This window comes from Mya arenaria, chromosome 1 (assembly GCF_026914265.1).
Source record: "Mya arenaria isolate MELC-2E11 chromosome 1, ASM2691426v1".
Taxonomy (NCBI): domain Eukaryota; kingdom Metazoa; phylum Mollusca; class Bivalvia; order Myida; family Myidae; genus Mya; species Mya arenaria.
Window position 1 is genome coordinate 18476327 of NC_069122.1, and position 25795 is coordinate 18502121.

At 32.8% G+C, this 25795-nt stretch overlaps 1 protein-coding gene across 12 annotated transcripts in view; it reads left to right on the plus strand.

The window, feature by feature from the left end:
• LOC128230257 (partitioning defective 3 homolog) overlaps positions 1–25795 on the plus strand; it is a 73607-nt gene extending 47812 nt beyond the window's left edge. For 5 of the 12 annotated variants that reach the window (XM_052942371.1, XM_052942389.1, XM_052942415.1 and 2 more), the window contains 9 exons: positions 4313–4447; positions 7071–7304; positions 7921–7974; positions 11598–11739; positions 12644–12856; positions 13246–13376; positions 15140–15282; positions 18966–19096; positions 21034–25795. In XM_052942371.1, coding sequence (XP_052798331.1) covers positions 4313–4447; positions 7071–7304; positions 7921–7974; positions 11598–11739; positions 12644–12856; positions 13246–13376; positions 15140–15282; positions 18966–19096; positions 21034–21655 — 1805 coding nt within the window. In that variant the 3' untranslated portion in view covers positions 21656–25795. Of the gene's footprint in view, positions 1–2763; positions 2821–4312; positions 4448–7070; positions 7305–7920; positions 7975–11597; positions 11740–12643; positions 12857–13245; positions 13377–15139; positions 15283–18965; positions 19097–21033 lie in introns of all 12 variants that reach the window. The other 7 variants (XM_052942443.1, XM_052942451.1, XM_052942397.1 and 4 more) reach the window with 6 other exon arrangements.

The window sequence follows — 25795 nt, forward strand, 5'->3', positions numbered from 1 at the left end:
TTGGCCAGTGGATACAAAAATATGCAAGGCATTTAAATGAAACTTGGTACATATGAAGGCAAGAGACAACATATTCATGTCAAGCAATACCCTAAACTCTGGCTTTTATAATTATTAAATTTTCCTTCTTTATGACGATTTAAAAAATCAGAGGAGCGTTAATATTCGCCTGGGGTGCTCTTGTTTGATTTATACACAGAGAATGTATGGAATGATTTTGAAATAATAGACATTCGTTATGGGGTTGTCATGTCAACGAGGGTATCATTCGATCAAATTTTCGAATCCTGAAATCAGTATTGTAATGAAATAAATTTTAACACAAATATTCGGCGGGCAATTTCACTTTTTGCTTTATCTAGATTTTCAACTTAAAACTTGAATTCCAATTTTCATCACAGGCTATGTGTTAAAGCTGCACTCTCACAGATTTACTGTTTTTAAATTTTTTTTTTTTATCTTGGAAAGAGCAATTTTTTGCGAAAATATCTTCAAACCAATGATATAAGATTGCTGACAAAAAAACAGATTGTAGATTCTCATATTTCCGTTCGAAAATTAACATTTTATGGCCTAAATTGTTACTAACGGTTTAAGAAAAATGCATAAATCATCAATTTTTTAACTGTAATATAAAAATCTGCGATCTAATTTTTGTCAGCAGTCTTATTTAACTGGTTTCCATGGATGTTCGCAGAAATTGGCTCGTTCAAAGACAAAAAATAAAAAAGTTGTCAAAACGTTCAATCTGTGAGAGTGCAGCTTTAAATTGGAGTTTGCGATCATATGATATTTTTCTCATATGCTCGTTGATATGATGGCCATTATAGTCTTTATAAGAGCATTGATTTGAGGGTTGAAAGCGAAAAGGCTCTAAAGTGAAATTAATGTAAAAAGCAGATAGGATCTTTTCGCTTTGAATCCTCTATTTATAAGAAAGAAACTTGATAGATTTTTACTTGCCAAGTTGAGTTACCAGCTGCAGGTTAATCAAATAATACTGTTAACTTATACTTGGCAAGTTTCAATGCAAGTTCATACATATTATGTGGGTTTGATCCTCATATTGAGTCACACATATTGGTATGAGGCCAAAGGAAAAAGCTATTTTTAGATTCTTATCCCATCCCCACCGTGCCCAAAAATCAGGCTGGTCAAGAAATTGTCTAAATGGCGCAAGGAGCCATATTGTACCATAATTTTCTCTCTGTTTTTTTTTATGAAAAATACGGTAATAATTCTATTAATTGTGCCAGCTTTAAATAGAATCATACCTGAGTTCAAAGTCGGAATATAGAAAACTCATTGTTTTGTTTTTTTAAATGGGCTGTGGATGTTTAAAGGAAGCAATGTCTTATCATGATTTTGCCCAAAAAATTGGGGGGGGGGGGGGGGCAGGGAATGCGATTATTAGAGGATGAGCATTTATTACAATAATTACGGTACTCCCAATGGATACTCTTAATATTGTGTGGAGAGTGGATGAGAATCTAAATAAAGATATTCTTTGGTCTTTTTTTTCCAGCATGTTTGCATATTTCATTACACAGCGAGGTTTTTAATACACAATGTGACATTTTTCATGAATGATTTTCGGAGTGTTTTTTAAAGTCTTGCCTTTGTGTGTTGTTAATTCATCTACTACTGAAATAAAAAGAGTTTGTTAAGCTGGTGTCAAATGGTTACTTAGTAGGTAGCTGTTATGATCTCTGATTTTCAATTCTGTACGTCATTGCATGATTATTTGTATGGGGGATTTTGTCCTTCCCTCTGTCAGATGTAATATTAAATGGGCCAATTTATCAATGTGTGAATGACAAATATCAAGGATTTCAGTCAAATTTAAGATCAGTGTTACATATTTTATTAAACGCTGATGTTTGATTTTGATTTGAGAATGGGCTAAAATTTCAAATCAGTAAAAAATCATAATGTTTGAAACTGTGAAATATCATCATTTTTATTTCACTGATTAACCGATATAAATCATCGGAAAACATATTATAATAAAGATTAGTATAAGCACTACACAGAAACATTGATTAAAAAATGTGATCTAGGATAAGATGGTTGATAGGAAGGGGGGGGGGGGGGGGGGCACAGGTAACAATTTACAGGCTGTCCAGCGACCCTAAAATTCCTAAAAAAATTCAGTTTTGCTAAAATTCCTAATTAAACTCAAACTTCAAAGGGAATTCCTAAAAAAGCTTCAATTCCTAATTTTTTCATTTTTCTTGTCTAATTGCCTTAACAGTTTTGAAAAAAACACTAATACACTCACTTTTTCATGTTTAATGTGTCTTTAACATAAAATAACAGCTGAGACAATGGAACCCTGGTGTACCGGTATGTCATTCCTGTACTTATAGTATGTGAGTCTATTTCTTGTTAAATTTGCAGAGGTAAGTCCATTATGATATCTACAACCATCATAATTCCTAATTTTAGCCCTAAAATTTCTTTTTTTTATCCCTAAAATTAGCCCTTATTTCTTGCCAAAAAGTGCTGGACAGCCTGAACTTACCAATCCATGCATCGTAAGATCACTCTTTCAAATGAATAATTCTGAGCAATTGTAATTTCAAAACTAAAAACTTAATAGGTCAGTTTATTGAATTTTGCGAGTAAAATTTTCCATTTGATTTTCGACACTCGAAAAATATTTTAAACTGAAATTCTTGATCTGACAACATTTTGTCGTACGCTCGTTTATAAGGTGACCTCGGTACAGTGTATAACACAGTTTGTTTGTTCCTTACACAGAGGAGACTTATATAGCTGTCTGTGTAGTTCAGAGGTCAAAATCTTTTCACACGCAAGGTGCGGTAATGCTTGAATGATCCCGTGATAACGTGTGTGGAGTTTACGTGACTTTCAGTTAGACTAACATAAACATTTTGTGCCATTTCCTTTTTTTCTTCAACAATGTGTGATCGACTTATTCATAGTTGCTTTTGCTAAATGTTTGTGTTTTGTTTCAGTACAATAGTTCAAAGGCTGAATGAATTCTGAATCATATGATAGAATTTTAATTTATTTATACATATATACTGTAAAAGCAATCATTGGGGTTAATGTTTTTTTGTTGAAATGGCTTGATATAGCTGTTTAGATATTGAAATTATAGGTGTTTTTTTTTTAGAAAGATTAGTCGGAAATATTTCCTGACTGAAATTTTATTATCCGATTAGACAGAAATGATATCCAATCCAGTCTGTTGTCAGATATTATTTGCTATTATAAGTTTGCGACTTAAGTTTTTTGTGAAACCATGCCCTGGTCATTGTTGAGGTTAAAAAATCAGGCTAAGTTGCGTTTTAATCATGGTTGGATAACCCCAAAACACTACTGCGCTAGGCTTCGTTCACAGTGTACTGTGTGCAATTTGGCTAGAAAAATATCATAATCATGATTAATTAAGGAGGCAGCTTCACTTGTTCCACAATAAATCAATGTGGAAATATGCACAGACACGGAAAAAATATTCTGGCGATAGCTGGAATCGAACCCACCATTCACTACAAGTTTTGTAACTGCTTTGTAGACCACTCGCCCATGGAGACAACTGACAATACAGGGTTATTAAAGTGTAATTAATTGAAACATGCAATTTCATTGGAAGAGTTGTCTTCTCCTGCAGTATGCATATTCATTAAAACGTGATTTTGTCTGTCAATAAGGGAATGATGTACCATGGTTGCTGAAGATGTGTTTTACTATGAAATGTATTAAGTCTCCAGTATTATGATTCAGTTTTCACCTCAGCCAGTAAGAATTGAAACCTAGCATGATTGTTTTAACCTGATCAAAGTATGTTGAAATGTTTATGTTCATGAACACTTTAGAATATCATCAACAAGTTTCATGATCATTTGCGAACTTAATGAAAAATTGCATAATTTCATGAACATCAATGTTTATGAATATTGTATAATCTCATGAACATCATAGTTTCATCAAACTTTGTAAAGTCTCATGAACATCATAGTTTCATCAAACTTTGTAAAGTCTCATGAACATCATAGTTTTATCAAACTTTGTAAAGTCTCATGAGCATCATAGTTTCATTAAACTTTGTAAAATCTCATAACATCATAGTTTCATGAAACATTGTAAAATCTCATAAACATCATCTCATAACTTTCATGAATACTTTTAACTGTGTTTAACGTTATGAACATCATAAAATCTCATTAACAATATGATAGGAGTCTCATGAACATTGTGTAGTCTCATAAACATTACAGCAGCTTATTAACTTAAACAGATCTCATTAACATGCTAATGAAATGAACAACTTGCCTGCTACCAGGCCTTCAAAGCTCCATTCAGAAGTCTGGGAGTTACCGACGTCTAGTGCGCGCGGGTTCTGTCGAATCACTTCTCAGCCGATCCAACAGCAATATTAACACCCCCCGCCATGCTGTGCATGAAAAGTTTGCGTCTTGTACGTATTTTCGATCAGGCGATGGATTAGCAAGTAGTTACGCAAGTAGATGAGTTGCTTGAGTTTTGTTTTCAAAGCAATCAAGCAGAAATAGGTATCGTCGTACATTTTTAAAACTGTCAGTTTTATGCATTGCAAGAGGTTTGAAAAAAAAAGTAAAAAAGAAATGGAAATTATCTGTAAAGTATCTAATATGGCCTTTCAAAACATCTCATCCTTATTGAAACCAACAATTTTTTGTTGTCACAGGAAATGACATCATGTTTTCTGCTGATGTCATAAAAATTATTGACTATACGATGAACCTATTTCTGTTTGTGACGGTTTAAGTGTTGTGCTAACAGCTAATGTTACTATTAGATGTAGGGGTTTGTATTTTGCTCTTTTTTCGGCAATAAGAGGTTGTCATTGTTGTTGTGCTAATTCTCACTCAATTTGGATCATTTTTCTTGGTTTTTGGATGTTGGGTTTTGTTAACATATTCAAATATAGCTTAAAGCTGCACTCTTACAGATGGAACAAATTGAGAATTTGTTTAGTTTTTAAATAAGCAAATTGTTGCGTTAATGTTTGAGAATAAGTAACTGATGACAAAGGATCAGATCGCAGTTTTTCATATTTACGTTTAAAAATGTTTTATGCCTAAGTACTCATTTTTCTTTAAGCCTTAGTAATAACTGTGATCTGTTATCTTGTCACCAACCACATACCTCTGGTTGCCAGATATTCATGCAAAGGTTGGTTTATTCCAAGACAAAAAATAAAAAAGTTTTTAAAAACTGTCAATCTGTGAAAACGTAGCTTTAACTAGTTGTTTTTTGTACTGATTCTTTACAATTTTAAACATTTTTAGTCTTTCTATGCTATTTCATCATCAAAATCACATTTTCTTATTGTTTTTGAAGAAACAATAGCTTTGAAAGATATTAGCATTTTTGTTTTGTTTTGTGTTATTCGTGTGTCATATCTTCTAGTGTTCGGACCTTGCTCGAGTTTGCTTAAACAATTATAATTATTTATTATAAAATATCACACTCATGTCATCATAGTTTTGCCATTTTATTGCCTTACGTAGAATCCTTTTTGAAATATCATCATCAGCTTTTTCATGAAATATAGTTCATCGCTTCAAACAGGCCAATCAGAGTCACATATTTTGTGCACTCTATTCTGTTTATTGGTGTATGTGATTGAGTCAATTCACATAATTATTGGCTGTGATGTCATACTGAATGACATTATTACCTGACTTTCAATGATAAGCTATAAATCTATACAAACATGTATATAGATATATATATATATATATATATAAATAAAATATTATAAGTGCTGGTTCAAGAATCTATATAATCCAATAAAAAAGTAACATCACATGGGTATTCTTTTCTTTAATAAGCCGACCAGTTTCACTGGTATATATATATATATAAATAACCTTTAATACATGTATTTTAATTTACAATTAAACATGAGTTAATTGATGCATGACTAGAACATACATGAGTTTCTGCATAATAGTCTTTATTTGGAACTCAATATTTATGGGTTTTTCCAGTATGTCTTCTAAATGCCATAACAAAGCAATCTATAAATAATACTGTTTAAGTTAATGATGTTTGCTAAGTAAGCCTCATTCTGAGATAAACATGAATGTTCATTAGGAAATATCAAAAAGAACCTTAAATTATTATTTTTAGTGAGCTGTTGAAAAGAATTATTGATATCATTATTTTTAATGAGTGATATTATATATAACTTACATATTAAAAAGAAAGAAAACAAACTTAAATTGCTTGGCACACAATGGACTCACAGGAAACCCCCAAATTTAGGGACTTCTGTGAAATCCCAAAATTAAGTGAGATTTTTAGAAAACCCAAAATTAAGGGAGTTTCGGGAAACCCCAACATATGGGTGTTCGGTAAAACCCCAAAATGAAGCAGTTCCTGTAAAACCAAACTTATAGGGTTTTCGGAAAACCCCAAAATATAGGAATTCCAGTAAAATCAAACACAAAGGTGGTCCGCGAAAGCTCAGAATATTTGAGTTCTGGGAAAACCCAGAATATAGGAGTTCCAAATAAAATCTATTGCAATAGTTTGGTTAATGTTAAAATGCATGTGGTGAGTGGAATTTATTATTGCATAAATGTACAATAAATATTATTCATACAGTCATAGTCACAATTATATAGTTATTTAATTAAAGTAAATGTCTTTGTATAAAGTATTATTTGATGATTTAAAAATTGCTATTAAACTGTTTGCGTCTAAGATCTTATACATGTTTGATGTAGCTAAATTTAGATTTCAGGAAATTTAAGTATTATAATTATCTAAGCTTAAGTTTAACCTCATATCTATAATTGTTTTAGTTTTATATCAGAAAAATGTAAAAAGTGTGAAATAAAAACAATTTACTCAACTATTTGAGGTGAATTGTAAAATAAAATAAAATGACATTTCAGTAAAATTCTTGTTATTATTAAAAATAAGTTTTTTTTTGTAACTTTGTAACTTTAAAATTATAAATGCTGACAACCATCATTTTTTTTTTAGTTTTTGTTAAATAACACTTTTTTGATGTTGAAAATATTTTCACATTGTTTTATTTATTCCAGCAAACATAAGGGGACCAGGACCACCCTCGAACCTTAAAAGATTTAGCTCCCTTGAAAACCTGTCCACAATGCCTGCGGAAAATGATGCCAGCATTAGCGCAAGCTTTGAAGATGAAGACGATGATGATACAAATGCGCTTCCACGTATGGCACGACGTCGCGGAGGGAACGAAAGTTTTCGTGCAGCGGTCGATCGCTCGTATGATCCAGTTCCGAGGTTGGACATGGATCCAGGTTTGTAGTTAGAAGTTTTTTGGGTTTTGTTTAAGGAAATGGTTTTAGTAATAGCCAAAGGTTATTAGTATGCTTCAACCAAAGAAATGGAATTTGAGAGTCTGATGACACTCAGCCATTTGTTTTGTAATTGCATACTTTAAACTTTTTAACCAATTTAGTGTTTTACATTATATTTTGTCTACTGTTCAAATCAACCTTATTAAAATCAATGAATGCTGAGTTACCAAAATTTATGTTTTGTAGAATCGACAAAATTAGGCTGCCATCCAATTGGACAAAATTCAATTTTGAATATAAAGTTATTAAAGTTTTTAATGCTTCTATAGCTTGCTACCATTTTGAAAGAGTTTTCTACTTATATTTGCATTTTTCTATTGTGTTAAAACACAAAATTTGGGGGAAAAAGCCTTGTTAATTTGATAATATATTTAAGCAGTATTCCAAAGCTAAGATCTTCGGGTATTTCAGATATTTACAAGTCTTTTAAGCATTCATAAACTTATTTAACAAGGAATTCAATTTTGCAAGTATCACTCCTGAACAATATATACTTGAAGTTCAAGCAGGATGGAAAAAACAACTATTCTTACATATTTTTTTATCATCGAAATAGCAGAAAGTACGGAAGATACTGGTTCGTCACGTCATTTACGGCGAACTCGTTCGGGTAATATAGAACGTACATCATACTCGATTGTACAACAGCATGACATATGCAAGTCGCTTGATTATGTTTTCCGTCTGTCCGAAGGTAGTCCCTAGTTCTAAGTTCTGTTTTAGTTTAGTTCTGTTCTGTTTATAAGTTCTGCTAAAGCATGAGTTGTTTGATTTTCAGTTTGGAATGCGATTATGAGAGTTAACATAAGGCTGGTTGTCATTCATCCATTTCGTTGACCAATTAAAGGGACTAGACACCAAATGGTCCCTAAATCAGTAAATACAGTATTATGTCCCCAAAACAAGCCAAGAATTATCAATATTTGCTGGTATGAGGCAGATAATACATCACTTTACATGATTAAAAGAATATTGTGTCACTGTCTCATCGGATTATAACTGTTTAAAAACAGGTATTTACCTGGTAGACAAACGTAGTAATTTTCAAATTGGAAAAATACGCAAAAATGCAAAAAAAACCATTTGTTGTTAGCAATGTGATACCTCAGTAATTCAGATTCAAGGCGTTGCTCACAACGATATCAATTCTATGTAAGTTTTTGACAATTTACTTTTTTTCCTACAATTGTTTCATCTGGTGTCTGGTCCCTTTAAGGGATGATATTTAGTTAACCAATAGAACACATGGTCATATTATCAAATGAATTATTTTGAACACCTCTCGTCACAATAAACCTTGGAAATGACAAGGCAGAGAAATATTCAAATTTTCATTATGTAAATTGTCTTTCGATACTAAAAATACATGTAATTTTAAAGGCCAGAGAAATGGGCCCAGTACCAAGATGCTTATGTCAAAAGGTCAAGGTCAAGGTCAAGTATTATTCAGGGAAATATGTCAATATAACATTACATATGGTAGTATCTGGGCTGTAACTTTCTCATGCATGGGATAAATTTAAAATGAGAAAGAATAAATGTTTACCACATGGAGATGATTTGCCACTCAAGACCCAGATTCTTACCTCAAATGTCAAGGTCACTATTATAGGTTATTCGGTAAAATTATAAATATTACATAATTATGTTAGTATCTGGGCTGTAACTTTCTCATGCATGAGACGAATTTAAAACGAAAAGGAATAAATTTTCATCACATGGAGATATTTTGCCACGCCAGACCTTGATTCTTACCACAAGTGTCAAGGTCACACTTAAAGGTTATTTGGTGAAATTATGAATATAACATTACACATGGTTGTGTCAGAACTGTTACCATTTCACCCATGGAACATGTTTTAAAAAACGAGGCATAGACGATCACCACATGCATTTAATGAATCGTCTCAGGCAAGATCATGATCCTTGCTTCAAAAATCAAGGTTGCACTTATTGGTTTCATGCACTTGTGGTGCGTATTTCAGTTACAAGCCACAGCTCTTCTTTAAATCTGAATGTTAAACTGAAAATTTACTGGTCCTAAGCCTAACTTTGTCCATGATATTCTGAGTCTCAGAAATACTTTTTTGGTAATTTCCAAACTCTGCTGAAGCTGTAGAGCTTTAAAACCAAGGTTACAAGACTTAGTATATTTATATAATTGCATGTCATTTCATTTTAAGTTTAGTTTAATCAGATTAATTATGGTGTCTTTATTAAATGCTTTTGATATTGTAAAATACGTCCATTATAATGTACAAGAACATAAATTATTTATTCTATTATATTATAATATTAATTCAGCAAAAACTATTTTTAGATGAGAAAACAAACATGTAAAATATCATGGTTATATTATTTTGAAGTAATTTCCTATAATAGAAGTTATTTTATTTGTCCGTATAGATGTACAAGGAATATTGAGGGGTTTTTTTAAAATAGGGGAAGGTCACAATTATGATTGCCTGGTGTCATTCTTGGTGACAGCAGGATGGTTTAAAAACTTAAATCCTTGCAATATCAAAAACATCTTTTAAGATATTCACACGAAACTTAGTTCACATGTTGCCAGTGACAGGACATACATGTGTGGCAATGCTAATAACTCTGGGTTCAATAATTGTTGAGTTATGCCCCTTTTCGACAGATAAAATCACAACAAACTTCTGTGGGGGCCCTTGTTTTTGGTCTTTGGACTGAAATAATGTTTCACCTGGCTGGAATCTTTGGGGAACTGTCAGATATTTTCTTAAACATTGTATTGGCTGCCTAAGTGTGATATTGTAGGTTACACAACACCAATACTGTTATTTAAACATTAAACTGTTGGTGTCTTAAACTGATGCATGCGATGCTGTGAATCGAATATGAACATTATATTTATTGCTGTAATTCATTAAAAAGAAATCAACCATACATAAAACTTCCAAACAGAACAGCCTATTGCTCCAAACTGTATAGGTGAAAGGGAGACAACTTATATATAATTGTTATTTAACTTTCAAGGGAGATAATACAACTATAATCCTGATGTTTACTACTGTTCCTGTTATGTTCGGGCATCACATATACTGGATATTGGGAGCACAGATAACTAACACTACAGCTCTGTTGAAAGACCTTATTCAGAACTTGTACCTATTGTGGGTAGTTCTGTGTAAATTATAATTGTATGCAATATCTGGTGAATATAATGATTTAAATTCCTTCAGATTGGATTTATTTTAATGGCAAAGTTTCCTGTGTTCTTTTGTTTAAGATATTTAAGAAGCTATAGGTGGTTTAAAAACAGACAAAATTTATAATTTTTCAAGAGCAATACCCCCGAAAACTTGGTATTCATTTCATTGGTAATATTTTGTAAAGGGTATGAAATTTGCATTAATTTGTTTATATGACCCACCTGGCACATGGAGGAATCCTTTAAAAATTGAATAACAACTAACAACTGTTTTTGAATCTTTGATTTCAGTTATTAACATCAGTTCTGGACTTCTGTTGCAGAATAAAACATATGGACATTCTTGAAATGAGAAATAATTTGATTTTCATATGTGTTTTGTTGAACATTTTAATGCTATACTCAACATTCATTAGCATAAGCAGATCGTTATAATAGTTATCGATGAATTTGTTGAACATTTGAAAACAATTTTTAACATAAAATGACTGCAACAGTATAATAGAGACATATTAATATATCATCATAATATTATTTTGTGTCCATCCTTATAGACACTCTTATCCTTATAGATGCACAGTTATTCTCTTCCTGACTATATTTCAAATTCAAGGATTTTGATAATGTATAGTCTGATCAAAACATCAATGGGTAGCCATTTTGTTACAATGCACCTGCTGACTTCATAACTTCAAGCCTGTACCCTAATGTACTATTGTAAGGTTACACACCACCAATTTTCAGTGTCATATTTTTATAAGAATTTTTAGTGCTAGAGAGTGTGAAAGGGGCTTCTATAAGGATAGATATGGTGTATATCAAGTACTTTAACACTGGCTATACTGTATTATTGGTAAACTGAGAAATATTGTTGTTGAGTTTAGTGACCCCCCAAATTGTCTCATACATTTTGTGTATTTTAACCACCATTGGTAACTTAACAGTTTGGTATCATTTGAATTTGTTTTTAAAAAAGGAAAAAAAGCATAATATGATATTCACCATGCTCACCTCCCATGTGTACTAAAAACCTACCCCACCCACCTTTCCAGTTGAGGAGGAGGGTAGTGATGGGGCGGACCCTATTGTGCCCACTGGAAGGTCAGAGGTAGCTGAGGAAGGCGAGGGGAAAAAGAAGGGCAAGAAAAATAAGGACAACCGAAAATCAGGGGGACTGCTGAAAGGATTTTTCAAGTAAGTGTTTAACATCTAGGCCTTAATTACAGTAGGCCAAGGAAAAAGTTTGTTTCTATTATTTTCTGATCCTTATTTATTTTACGTAACATTTTTATTGCATCTATTTTTAGCGAGTGTGCGTTTAAATGTTGGAAGTTCAAGGTAAAATGTTGACAAATTGTCATAGTGTTGAAGTCATTGTTGTAGTTTGATGCTGAGACATGCAAAATCTTAAACCTGTGGTCATCATTTAAAAGCATTTTAAGATATTCTGTTGCAGGGGCTTTTAAGTTTAGGACTAATCCAGAGCTTTTATTTTCAGACTACAGTACAATTGTATAAGATTGTTTTTTGCCCTTACATTTCCATGAAAAGTACCTTGACATAAATATAAATGATTTTGGAAATAATTTCAAAGTGATCTAAGACCTAAGCCCTTTACAATGCTTCAATTATGAATGATCTCTCATACCCAAACAGACGGCCAGTTATTTTTTTTAGGATGTCATAGCAATGATTCAAATATTCAACAAGACCTAATTCTCTGGTTTACGTAATTGTCAAGTCATAAACCCTAAGCTAGATGGAGAAAAACAAACAATTTGATTATAAAAAATTCAGATTTGTATGGTACTCTTGTCATGAGAGACTGGTGTCCTATTCTTTGACCAATCCTGGTTCTCTTATCTTGGGAAACTGGTGACAAAACCTTATTAGGCCACGAGTGAATGAAATTTAGCCCTGAGTAAATCATCATGTTAATCTCAATCTGTTTTTGTGGTGTAATGGTTAGAATCCATAAAGGTCAAATTATGAAACATGTCATGATTATCATTTAAGAAGTGAACTGAGTAATCAGAAACAGAAATGCGTTGAAACAAATCTTAATTATGAATATAGATAAGTTTGATGTTATTTTCAGGTTTGGGGGTCACAAGGGCAGAAAGACTCCGGTAGAGGAGGTGAACAAAGGACCACGTCAAGAGACTCCTCGACCCCCAGAGCCCCACAACATGGGTCACTCAGCCCCTGTGATTATGGGGCGCAACCGCATGGAGGGGGAGTCACATGACCACTTCAGACATGTGGAGGCGGAGCAAGAGAAATGGAGGCAGGCGCAGATGGAGCATGACAGGTTAGAATGTTTAACTTTCCTTGGTGGACTTAAATTTAAACAATATAAATTTGGTCCAATTACATTCTTTGTTGGACTAAAAATTGTTTGAGTGAAATTAAAAATTCAATCTGTTAACTGAGCAGTGAACACATAGACCACAAACTACTTTCACAATCGAAAGATTTACAAGATTAATTGAGTTATAAGTTTGCCACCTCTTATCCCAGAGATCATGGGTTTGAGCCAAAACAGAGGGCTCTGTCTCTGATAGCCTCTTAAAATGGACACATGTAGTGGTCTCCATCAAGAAAATGGCCCAGAGAATAATTATAATCAACTTATTTGCAATGACCCTAAAATAAATGAAAATTGAATAAAAAAAATAAGTTAATGTATCTCTTCTTCAGAGCTCAAGACCAGTATCGCCGCCTTCAAGATGTTGGGCGCCAGGCGTACAGCCCATTCCCATATAACATGCCTCCCCCTGAATCGCACAACATGGGCTTATCAGCACCTGTCACATCAGATCTTCACAGAGGTAGTGTGGCATTAAGGGATTTTTATTGGTCCTTTTTATAGCATTTTTTGGCTATGTTTTTTATTTATAAAGTAAATATTTTTCCAAATTTTTGTACAAAGAATTTTAGAGGACGATTTGAGAGAAAAAGTCCAATTTTGCCAAAAAATCTAAAATAAGACCTTTTTGCTTATTCATTAAACAAAATTCAATGAAATTAATTGATTATTTATCAATATATGAGTAAATATAATCAGTATATGAGTAAATATATTATATGTCACTTTTATATGTGCATCTTAAGTTAACTGTATTATTTAAGTATTTTTCTTAATGCTCTACCAGAGCTTCCACTAAAGTGAGACCCTTATTCAAAATCAAAACATACACATTTATAAAAAAACCCATCAATTTTGAGTGATACACCTTTTACTTCTTTCTTAATAATGAATTTATCGAAAATATTAATTACTACCATTGTAACAAAATTGCAATCATATATTTAATTCCTGAAAACGCAAAAATATTAAATGATTGGTGAGTGCTAAAAGATTTACAGTTACTGTGATCTACTATAGTGTCATAAGGTAGAAATACTGTGTTTTCTGCACTTTTCTTTCAAACTAAACTAGGTATCCTTCATAAAAAAACATTGTTTTCGACATTTAGTAAGACTGCTTTTTTAAACGTTTGAAACTGGAAGTATGGTATGAACTTTTTAACTAACATCAGTATTAAAAGTTTTGCACTGAAATGTTGAGGTTTAAGTCTCTCGAACAATTTGTTCCACTATTTTTTAATATTATGTTAAAAATTAAAAATAACAAAAACATCTATTATCTTGCTAACTTCACAATTTTATGAAATAATAATTCATGACCAATAATTGAAATTGACACCATAAAAATAACATTGACACCAGGTTTTGATATTTTGAACTTCTAGGCCTTCATCTTTGGAAGTTAAATGGAAGAAAATATAGAAGTTTTTGTACTTCCAAGGCATCAACTTTGGAAGTTTTAGCCCATTTCTATGGAGTAATATACTTTCAAACTTCCTTTAACAGAAGCACTAAATTACATACAAAAAATTTCAGTGTACCTGGTATAGATTATCTTCCAAAAATAATAAAACAAAGCCTCGCACTTATTCTTAGTGTTAATTTTATTGTTGCCTGCAAAGCATGGCTGACATGACAGCATTACTTTATTAATAAGTGGTATAGTTGTTGTAAAACTTACGTTTCTGATGAATTTCCTTTTAAACAACTTGGTGGCGAGTCTTCAAACTTGGTATGCACATTAGTCATGGTGACAGAAGATGACTTCACTGATTTTGGTCCATAAGTTAAAAGGCTCTCCCATCCTGTGATACATTTCATTCCCAGAATTCTAGTTTAATTTCATGGGCTCCTTTATTTACGAGGTTTACACATATTCACTTTAAGTTCTTGCAATTGTTTTTCTAGCATAATTCATATCATACAGCTTAAAGCTATATTAACTACCAAGATAAGTAAGTTCAAAAAAAAAAAACACAATTTTTTTTGTACAATTTTTAACGAGGTTTTCACATATTCACTTAATTCTTGCAATCGTTTTTCGAGCATAATTCATATCATACAGCTTAAAGCTATTATAACTACCAAGCTTAGTATGTTGAAAAAAAACAACAACACAACATTTAAGGTTTTACATAGATGGTCCACTTTGCACAAAAGATGACAGTGTCTCTTACTCAATAAAATAAAACCAACAATATTATACTCTGTATATAAATTGTAGATGATACACCACTTTCCCGTGCGGAGAAGATTCAACAGCTACGTGCAGATCACCAACGTCGACACATGGAACGACACGGGCAATATCCGCACGAGGATCAAGAGGAGGAATATGAAAGAATCATTCAGGAACAAGAAAAACAGGTATGCATGGGAAAATTGGAGTGATTTGGGAAAATGGGGTTAACTTGTAAATTGGGAAATTATTGGGGTTAGACATGGCGACTTACACGAGAATAGGAAGAAGACATATGAAAGAATAATTCAGGAACAAAAAAAGCAGGTTTGCATGGGTAAATTGGGGTTAGTTGAAGGGATGTGATTTTTGCAGGTCCTATGGCTATCTTTACTGATTGAAAAAGTGAACTGGTTGCTTTAGGATCTAACTTTATTTGATGTTAGTATTGACCTCCTCAGGGCTTCTAGAAACATTCTACTGCACGTTGCTTTACCCCCTTCACCCCACATCAGGGACCTATAAAGTTTCCTACAAACCCATCGCTGAAATGGTTTCAGCCCTTCAGCTGCTGAGCCAATCACATCCCAGGGTTGGGAAAATGGGGTTAACTAGTAAATTGGAAAATGATAAATAATTGGGGTTATTGGGACTAACCAGGTATGGTTGAATGGCTGGAAATAAAGAAAGACACAAGAAAAACATGGGTGTTAAGAAAATCTGGCATTAAAAAATGGGATGATTTGGATGATTTAAGTTATTTAGGGTGATTACAGATCAGTTGAAATTGGAAACTGGGTATAAGAACGTTTGGTTAATTGATACTGAACATTGGTTGATAGAAAATAGGATAATTGAGACAGGAAACTGGGTATAAGAACGTTTGGTTAATTGATACTGAACATTGGTTGATAGAAAATAGGTTAATTGAGAAAGGAAACTGGGTATAAGAACGTTTGGTTAATTGATATTGAACATTGGTTGATAGAAAATAGGTTAATTGAGAAAGGAAACTGGGTATAAGAACGTTTGGTTAATTGATATTGAAAATTGGTAAATAGAAAATAGGTTAATTGAGACTGGAAACTGGGTATAAGAGCGTTTGGTTAATTGATATTGAAAACTGGTTAATAGGAAATAGGTTAATTGAGATTGGAAACTTGGTATAAGAAAATTTGGTATTGAAAACTGGGTAAAATAGGTTAATTGAGATCGGAAATTGGGTATAAGAAAGTTGGGTTTATTGAGATTGGAAACTGGTTTTAAGAAAGTTGGGTTAATTGAGATAGGAAACTGGTTATAAGTTTGGTTAATTGAGATTGGAAAATGGACAAAAGAAAGTTGGGTTAATTAAAATAAGAACCTTAGTATAAAAAAGTCGGGATTGATTGAGATTATATTAGGTTACTGGGGTTCCATCGAAAAAATGCAAAAGGGGCATGAAAGAAGAGGTCATTGGTGGGTTAACCTCTTAAACAATTCACAACCCTGCACTTTTCCCCCAACACATTATGCGGAAGCAGCTATCTTAAACCTTCTTTACATTTCTGATGGAAGTTAATTTATATTTATATGCTGTTCTATGGTTATATAAAATTGTCTTTTTAAAGTTGAGGTATTGTTATATCTTTGGTGTCGTCATTGTAGGTGTCGATGTGAAGTTGTTGTAGGTGTTGTTGTTGCTGTGTGAAAAGTAGTAATATTTGGTATAGCCCCAAAAGCGTTTGAAGATGTTTGCATGAAACTTTGATCACATGTTGCAGGAGATGATACGCACATGTGTAGCAAGGTCCCTAACTCTGACTTGAATAATTATTGGGTTATGCCCCTTTTGACTTAAAACAAAATGATGAGTGTTAGTGTTTGCTTCTCAACGCTCATTTTTTTTCTTAAAGCTGCACTCTCACAGATTGAACGTTTTGACAACTTTTTATGCCCCCTTTTGAAAAAAGTGGGGTATATTTTATTTTTTGTCTTAAAACGAGCCATTTTTTGCGAAAAAATTGATGTTTTATGCACTTTTCTTAAACCGTTAGTAACGGTTTAAGTCATAAAACATTAATTTTCAAGTCATAAAACATTAATTTTCGAACAGAAATATGCAAATCTGCGCTATGATCTTTTGTCAGTAATCTTTTATCATTGGTTTGCATATACTTACGCAAAAATTTGCGAAAACGGTAAATCTGTGAGAGCTTTAATATGAGAATACGCATAAAGTTCCATTTTGAGTGATGTGTTTTGTGTTTAATATATATGATAACATAATCTTTTTTTATAGTTAGTCAGCTTTTCATATCATGGTTGGCTTAAAATATTTAAAGTCTTCTTTGTATTATAAATGCATGGCATAGCACTGTGAATATTTGTTATATACATGAATGTGGCATTGAATGTTATGTAGCAACATGCATGAGACTGTATGTTTTTCATGTATCTAGTCTAAATACTGCATGGGGTATATAGCGAATATTATGGTAGAACACTTTTCTAACGTCCCATATCATGTCGAGTTCAGTGTGTAAATGCGTGTCCGTCAAGCCCACATAGCAGTCGAAACAGATGCAAATAGCGGATTTTATGATAGAATTCTTTTTCTAACGTCCCGTATTATGTCGAGTTCAGAGTGTATATGCGTTGGGGCAAGCCTGGATAGCTGTGGACACAGGTGTACGTTTACGTACCAAGCAAGACATGATACGGGTCAAGACATAAGTGAACATGGGCCCTGGAGTTATGATCACGTAGGGCCTAATGTCTAAATTCAGTCTTAAATTCAGACGCATAACTAGGGTCAATTTAGGATTACGCAGATCGATGACGGACAGCAAAATAACCCCTTTAACGCCTACCCCCCTTCGGTTTTTATTTCAAATTTGCAGTTTTTGGTATGGCAAAAACTTTGATCTGTCAAAATTGCATTATGCAACTGTGTATTTGTGTACAGTCAGCTATTGTTCCCGAAAATGGCACATACCGCAAATCTTTGTTTCATTTCAATTATCATTTTAGTTGAGATTGGATGATGAGATTTGCTGAATTCTATAACTATTCAAAATATATACAATTATTTAAATTTATTTAATAAAAGGTTATAAAGGTGATTCTTTGTAATTTATTAAAATTGCTTCATAGAGTATGAGTTTGGATTTGGCCTTGCGACTGTTTGTTATTATGGCCCTAGGTAGCCACATCTGCTAGACTGAGTATAAGAAGTGCATGTTTCGCAACCTGTCCAATATTATACACTACAGGCCTTATCTTATCAACGATATTTTCGTACGATTGCTTTTTCAAATTGATATTTCGGAATAGTAATAATATCAATTTCAAAATTAATAATTGCATTTGTCTGTTTAAACACAGTTTATTACCTTTTTCAAAGAAAAGTTTCAATATAATTATTTTATTAAACCCTCGCGCGTTTATTAGAATCGAACCAGAGTTCAAAGTAGGGGATGGGGGTTAAATCGGGACAATTGCTTTTATCCTAGATGAAAATCGCTCATCATTATAATATTTAAATGTTAAGACAAAAAAAGTGAAGTAAGATCGTATATATAGCAGGAAATCAGGAAACTCATTGTTAGATAGGTATGCTTTTTTTAAAAGTACAACAACGGGGGGTGGGCATTTAAAGAAGGCAATGTTTTTGCACGATTTTGCCAAAAATATGTTCAATTTTAGGCTGTAACTTGGGTGGGCGATTATTAGAGGATGGGCGATTAATAGAATAATTGCGGCAATTAAATTTTGTAACACTTTTATTTAACTAAAATTCTTACACGCTCGTTGATAAGATGGCCACCGTACCCTCCTGTATACCATGCTTATTCTGGTTCCTGTATTCTATGCTTTTCTAACCCTACAGCCTGCGTCAACACGGTCACAATCTAGTGACGAATATTTCTTTTACCAGAAATTTGGGCACAGTGCAATTCCCAGTCAAAACGAGCCCCCCGGTCAGAGGTCCCGACCTTCAAGTAGGAACCAGGCGGAAAGGTTAGCGTCATAATGACAAGGATATGACAAGAGTTGTCATTCAATACGGAATTTTCTAGATTTGAAACAAAAAACACGAGCTTTGAAAGTTTTTATCGATTTTAGATATTAAATCGAGTTTAATAAATTTCGTATTGAAAGTCAATGAGTGTGATATTCTATTTTTATTGTGAATATTAATTTTCTTATTTAAAGCGCTAACTACATAAAACATTGCTATTTTTATGGAATGCACTTTTAAAAGCAGGTAATTTATGAAGTCTCATCAGAAGTTGTTACATTAGTTTTATATCAAAAGAATATATGACGTTATTTCATGATGGCATCGTTTTATGATATAGAATTAATTTATACCACTGTAGATTGTAATAATTTGCAACGGTTAAGTTTAGCAATTTTCCAGAATTGATATGCTGCATATTTAAAAGCAGTAAAGTACCAATCCAGGGGTGAAAGCAAAAAGGTTCTATCTGCTTCTTTATTTAATGTCACTTACAACCTTTTTGCATTCACACTTCGCAATGTTCATTGCTTAAATTATGGCATTGCGATTTTTTAGATATTTCAGCATAAATAAAAAAATAAAAAAAAGACTTTGGAAAAAAAAAAAATGCAGTTATATTGTTTGATTGTGAAGACCATTATCAGCTGTTATAAACCGCTTTGGCCCCAGTTTTTCATTTAAGCTGACTATTCTTGTTTTGGTATATTATGTGTAATATTTACATTTTTGAGAGTTTTTGGACTTAAAAAGGAAATTATCTGAAGGATAATCACAGTAAACTATTTTTTTATTAATTTACTAAAATCAAGATTAAGAAAGAAAATTGGCTTAAAGATGCACTCTTATTCCCAAATAAGATTTACCACAATTAATGATATTGTTTTAAAATTCCAAAAAGGATGAACTCATGTCGAAAACAATGGTTCTTATGAAGGATACTGAGTTTAATTTGAAAGATATTAGCATAAAACACAGTATTTTACCTTATGAGACTATTGTAGACTGCAGTAAATCTTTTAGCATTTACCAATCATTTGATATTTTTGCATTTTCTGTTATTAAATACAGTTACAATTTTGTTAACAGTAATTAATATTATCCATAAATGCATAATTATTAAGTAATTTAAGGTTTATATCAGTCAAATTTGATGTTTATTATACATGTGTATTAGTACTGATTTTGAATAAGAGTGTCACTTTAATGAAATGAACAGCTTGTACACTTTTAAAAAAGCTAAATAAGGCTTTGTTGGCTTGAGTCTGATAATTAGCTGTGGTTCTTCTTGTTGAGAGGCCTCTGTTGGGATTCTAATCCACGACATCTTGGGTGAGAGGCAAACACATACTTTTAGACCAATCTAAGCTGGTCATATAGTTTCTTTGTAATCTTTCTTTCCAAGAATTATATGTAAGCATTGCCATAACCTCAGTGTCATAACTGTTGTATTTCTGTCTGCAGCAACTGTGCCTGATCTAAAATCATGGCTTTTAACTCGGAAGTGTTTCCAAATACTATCATGAAACTTGGTACATGTGTTTATTTGTAATCTAAGGCCACTATTTGGGAAAGATAATCAAATACAGTATGATGTTAAAAGCTTTATTTTCTGTGTTTTAACTGTACTGCTATAAATCTACTTCACCACTGCATTAAATTGATTCTGACTTTTTAATGTGCTATTTTGTTTTATAGAAGTAAACACTATTCATAAGTTTACTTTCCTTTTTAACCAGGTATTTTACCTAGTGAAACCTGATTATTAGATTGATGTATGTTGTTTGGTGAGTAGGCAGGAGGGCGAGCGAACGGTGTGAAACTCGCTTTAATATGAAAACTTAGGGTTAGGGTTGACCTATTGTGACCAAACTTGTTTTCTTAAGTGTTTTACTTTACTTTAAAAGTTCTTTAATTTGGATTATTTTTGTTTCAGACCAAATAGCCGATTGGGCAGTGCTGAAACCAATCATCATGGAAACTATCAGGAATACCGTGACCTTGGGGGTCAATCTTCAGCGAGACATGTTAGTGACTCAAATGTTGCTAAATATAGCAACTTTTATCGACCCCCTTCACGAGGAACGAGTACATCATCTATGGACCCAAACTTGTATCATCATCCACCACCAAACAATCAGTTTTATGCAAATAATTTTGGGAGCAATAGAGGTCCAACCCCTTCTTATGACAGACCCCCTCCCCCTCAACCCCAGGGGCCACAAAGGGGACCAACCCCTGTTCATGATCCTGATCATAGAACAGCGCACTTTCGAAACAATGCAGGAAATTATCAAGTGATTCAACGAGGAACACCTACAAACTTCAGTTCTGGCGATCGTCAGAATTATTCTGAGGATTCGGACATGAGGCACGGCAACGGAAATGTGGTTCATTCAAATAATTACGCTCATAGACACGAAGCGAGGGTGCACCCTATGGCCCCTGGTAACTTCAGCAACGCAGGGATGGCTTACAGGGAACCTGTGTTTACATCAGTTGCCGGGAAACGGCCGGTGAAATCATTGACTCAACAGCCGAACTCTGCCAAGGTCTGACTATAGACCACAGTGTTAGGTCCAATCTTTACATTTGCCAATCCTTGCTTATCTCAGTTTAAGATATCATCGGTACTCATTTATGCCCCGGACCAGCACTGAATTAATCTATGCACTAGTACTTGATTATGCTCTGCACCAGTTCTCAATTACGCTCATCACCAGGCCTCAATATCACGAAAATACTTAAGTCAAATTTCAATCTCAATCTGAACTCAATTTTTACATAAAAGCATCGTATGATTCAAAATGTTACATATTTTTTAAAAATATTCTCATTGAATGTGTTGATAAAAATATTTTTTCAATTATTCAAAGAAAACTAATTCAAGAGCAAAAACTGTACTTGAGTAATTGTTGAAAAACAATGAACTGTACTTAAATACATTTTTGGCTGAAGAAATTTTTTCCCTTCGAATCCTGACCAAAGGTTTTAATCAACATATTCTATGATAGAATTATGCGCTTTTAAAAAGTGTAAAAAGTTTTTTTTACTAAAAACATAATTATTTTTAACAATTTTTGATGTTATCTGGTAAGATGAGTTAAGACCAAGGTTGAGATTAGTCTTAAGTATTTTCGTGATTAGGGCCGGGACTCAATTTTGCCATGCACAACAACTCGATTATACTCTGCATGGGTACTTAATTGCCCTCTACATCAGTTCTTGATTACCCTCTGCTGTGCACTTTTTCGTGTACCCTTGGAAATTTAATGGATTTTTTTTTGTTTTCTCCACAGCCAATTGATTTAGCAATAAATGTTTTTGAATTATTTTATTTTGAATTGAACAGTGTTTCAGGAGCATTCAATTTTAGATTATTGAACTAAGCGAGTGTCTACAATTGTGCTTACAAATTTGCACGATGCGCTATGCAGTGCATGATTTAACAGTGCTGACCATAATTTCCATATTGGTTGTAACTGGTCAACACAAAGCAACAGGGACATAGCTCGGTATAGAAATACATGGAGTTCAGGGATGTGATTTGGCAGATTTCTGCAGATCTAATAAGTCAAAGGATCAAAAAAAATATTAAATAAATATGTTTATTTAAAAACAAAGTTAACTGGATGCTTTTGGATGATCCTGTAGTTGTTTCTAGTATCGACACTGTAGTCTGCTTCAAATTTAGAATCAGGAAGTCCCTGAACAGTGCTTCTCAAAAGTGTACGTTTTTCTTTTGCGGCAAGGTGCTCCACCCGCTTTGACCCCATTAGATGCCTAAAGGGTCCCCAAAATACAACGTCGAAATGGTTTAAGCTCTTAAGCTGCCAGGTAAATCACATCCCTGGAGTTACGCCATCTAAAAAAAACCAATATTTATCTTTGATTTTTGATATTGTACTCTTTGATAAATACTATGCAAATAATCAGAAAAGTATTTGGATATTAGATAAGAAACATGGGTTAATTTCTTTAACTGTCTTTAATATAAAGGCCATAAGCTGCACTCTCGAAGATTTACCATTTTGACACTTTTTTATTTTTGTCTTGGAATTGGCCAATTGTTTTGTCTGAGATCCAATGATATAAGACTGCTGACAAAAGATCAGATCACAGTTTTCATATTTACATTCGAAAATCTATGTTTTATGGCTAAAAACGTTACTAAGAATAATGAAGTTTTCGACATAAAACATCATTTTTTTAATGTAAATTAGAAAAGTGCCATCTGATCTTTTGTCAGCAGTCTTTTATTAACGGTGTTCAGACATTCACGCAAAAATTAGTGTATTCCAAGACAAAGAAAAAGAAAGAGTGCAGCTTCAAAATTAAAAAAATTAAAATATATATTTATCTCAACAACTTAGGTTTAGATATAAGGTGATTATTTTTTAACTAATATTGCTAATCAGCGCGATACTCTTCAAAATAAAAGAAATTTCAAAGAAACGAAAAAGGTTGGATAACCTGAATCTCGTTTTTAATGAGATAAGCAGCAATATCGATCTTAAGGTCGTTTGAGAAATTGACCTATAAATTAAAGTATTAAACTGATAAAACTTTTTTTATAGAAAGTGTACTTCTAGTATTCTGTAATATTTTTTTTGTATAAATTTGTTCGTGTAAAAAAAATCAGTATGTACAAATGTATGTGAAATATTTGAACTTAAGTTTTTCTAGTTATGAAGTCAGAATTCAATGGTAGTCTTAATTGGATCTTATTATGAGGTAGCTAATCGGATTACTTGTATAAATAATGGACACATACTGTACCAATTAATAAAGTCAATGGTATAGAATAATCAGATTGACTTAAAGGGGCTATACTCCGTATGATGAAATAGCGAAAAAAAAGAGAAGAAAATTGTCGAAAACTGACATAAACTTGGTATCGATGTGTACAATGCATTGAAACTAATACTAACTGAAGTACCACATAGTTTACAAATAATTTATTTTTCGCAGTTTTTTTCGTATTTTTCCATTAAAAAAGATTACTACCGGGTAGGTTTGTCTACCTAGTAGAATTCATTCCTTATACCTGATTGGCTAGTCGATGTTATCACATTTTGGTGTTTTTTTACAATTATGATATCAAAGAGTAAAACATTTTATTAAATAATTGTCCTGAGATTCCTTACAGAAAAAACTTTTTGGTACCAATCTGGTGTATATAACCAAAATAACATGTCAAACATATTCAAAAGAATCATATTGTCACACATCCATGTCCACTGATTGAATCTTTGCCAAACTTGGTCACATTGTTTATGGGCATAATAATTGGGCTACGTTATTCACTTCAAATAATGGCCCTTGAATTTTTATATATTGAAAAAGAGGGTGCTTCAAGCAAGTGACATATACAATTCCCGAAATTCTATCAAATAGTTATGTGTGTGACTCCGATTTCTTATTTCATTATATCTTCTACGACAATGTGCAATAGATGTTGTGTTATTATTGTTTTGAAATAAGAGTGTTTATTCTATGAACATATCATTATATGGTTGTCATCATTACTGTTTGCCTTTATGCATAATGTGATTGCTTATACTTGTGTTTACGTCACTTTTACTTAAGGCGTCCAATTTACAAAAGATTTTCGATTTATCGTGTCATTGGCCGTAATGTATAATTTCAATGACTGGCGACCCCATTAAATTTTGGTATCTCTTGAAAGGGTACATCGTCCCCCGATACACACTATGCTATGCTTTGTTGTGTACCATGGGCAATTTGGCTAGAAAAATCTCGTAATCATGAATAGTTAATGAGGCAGTTTCATTGGTTCGGCAAAGTACCTGATGCTTTATGGTTAAAAAATATTCTCGAGACTGCCGGAGTTGAACCTGGTCTGTCCGCCTTTTCAGTACAATAATATTTGGCAGTAGTCAAGACCACATGGCCACGGAGGCCACTGATATTGTAAAGTTCTTAAACAATATTTTAGTGTAACATGAGAAATCATTGTGGTTGCCGATGATGCTGATAAATATAATGTAACATAAATTACCCATTTTACTATACAGATAAATTTAATGCAGTTTGTATTTGATTTTTATTATAATAACTGAAATTGGAAGAGAAATGACTGATTTTCGATCTTGCAGGGTTAAAACAGCATGTTTGTCAAGACATATTTTTATCAGTTCTTTCCTACACGTAAAATTATATCATAATTTGTTGGGTTAAAGCCATAAGGAACTAAAACCTTCTATATTTTAATGTCTCTTGGTATCTTCTGGCACTAACCCCACAAATTATTATACCGAAATAATACAGGGACGACAGGCATTGAAATTTCACATTATTGCAGGGCCTAAAAAAAAAATACATTTGGTTCGGGTTACCAGACCCTACCTACGGAATAGGCCCAGTCACTGAAATTAGGCTTTTGGATGAACACGCCAGAATTCTTTTATTAGTGTTGAGCATCAATTTCTTTTTTTAACAAGCCCCGAGTAATATGTACAATTTAGAATTTGAGGGAGCATGGAAAGTCTTGTTGGTAGTCATGTGCTAATTTTGTCCACTGTATTGTACACCAGGCTCCAATATCACGAAAATACTCGAGTCAAATCTCAATCTCAGTCTTATCTCTTTTTATCCAATTACAGCATCATAGGATTCAAAATTGTAAATGTTTTACCATTTTTCAAATCACATTCTCTCATTCATTATGATGATTA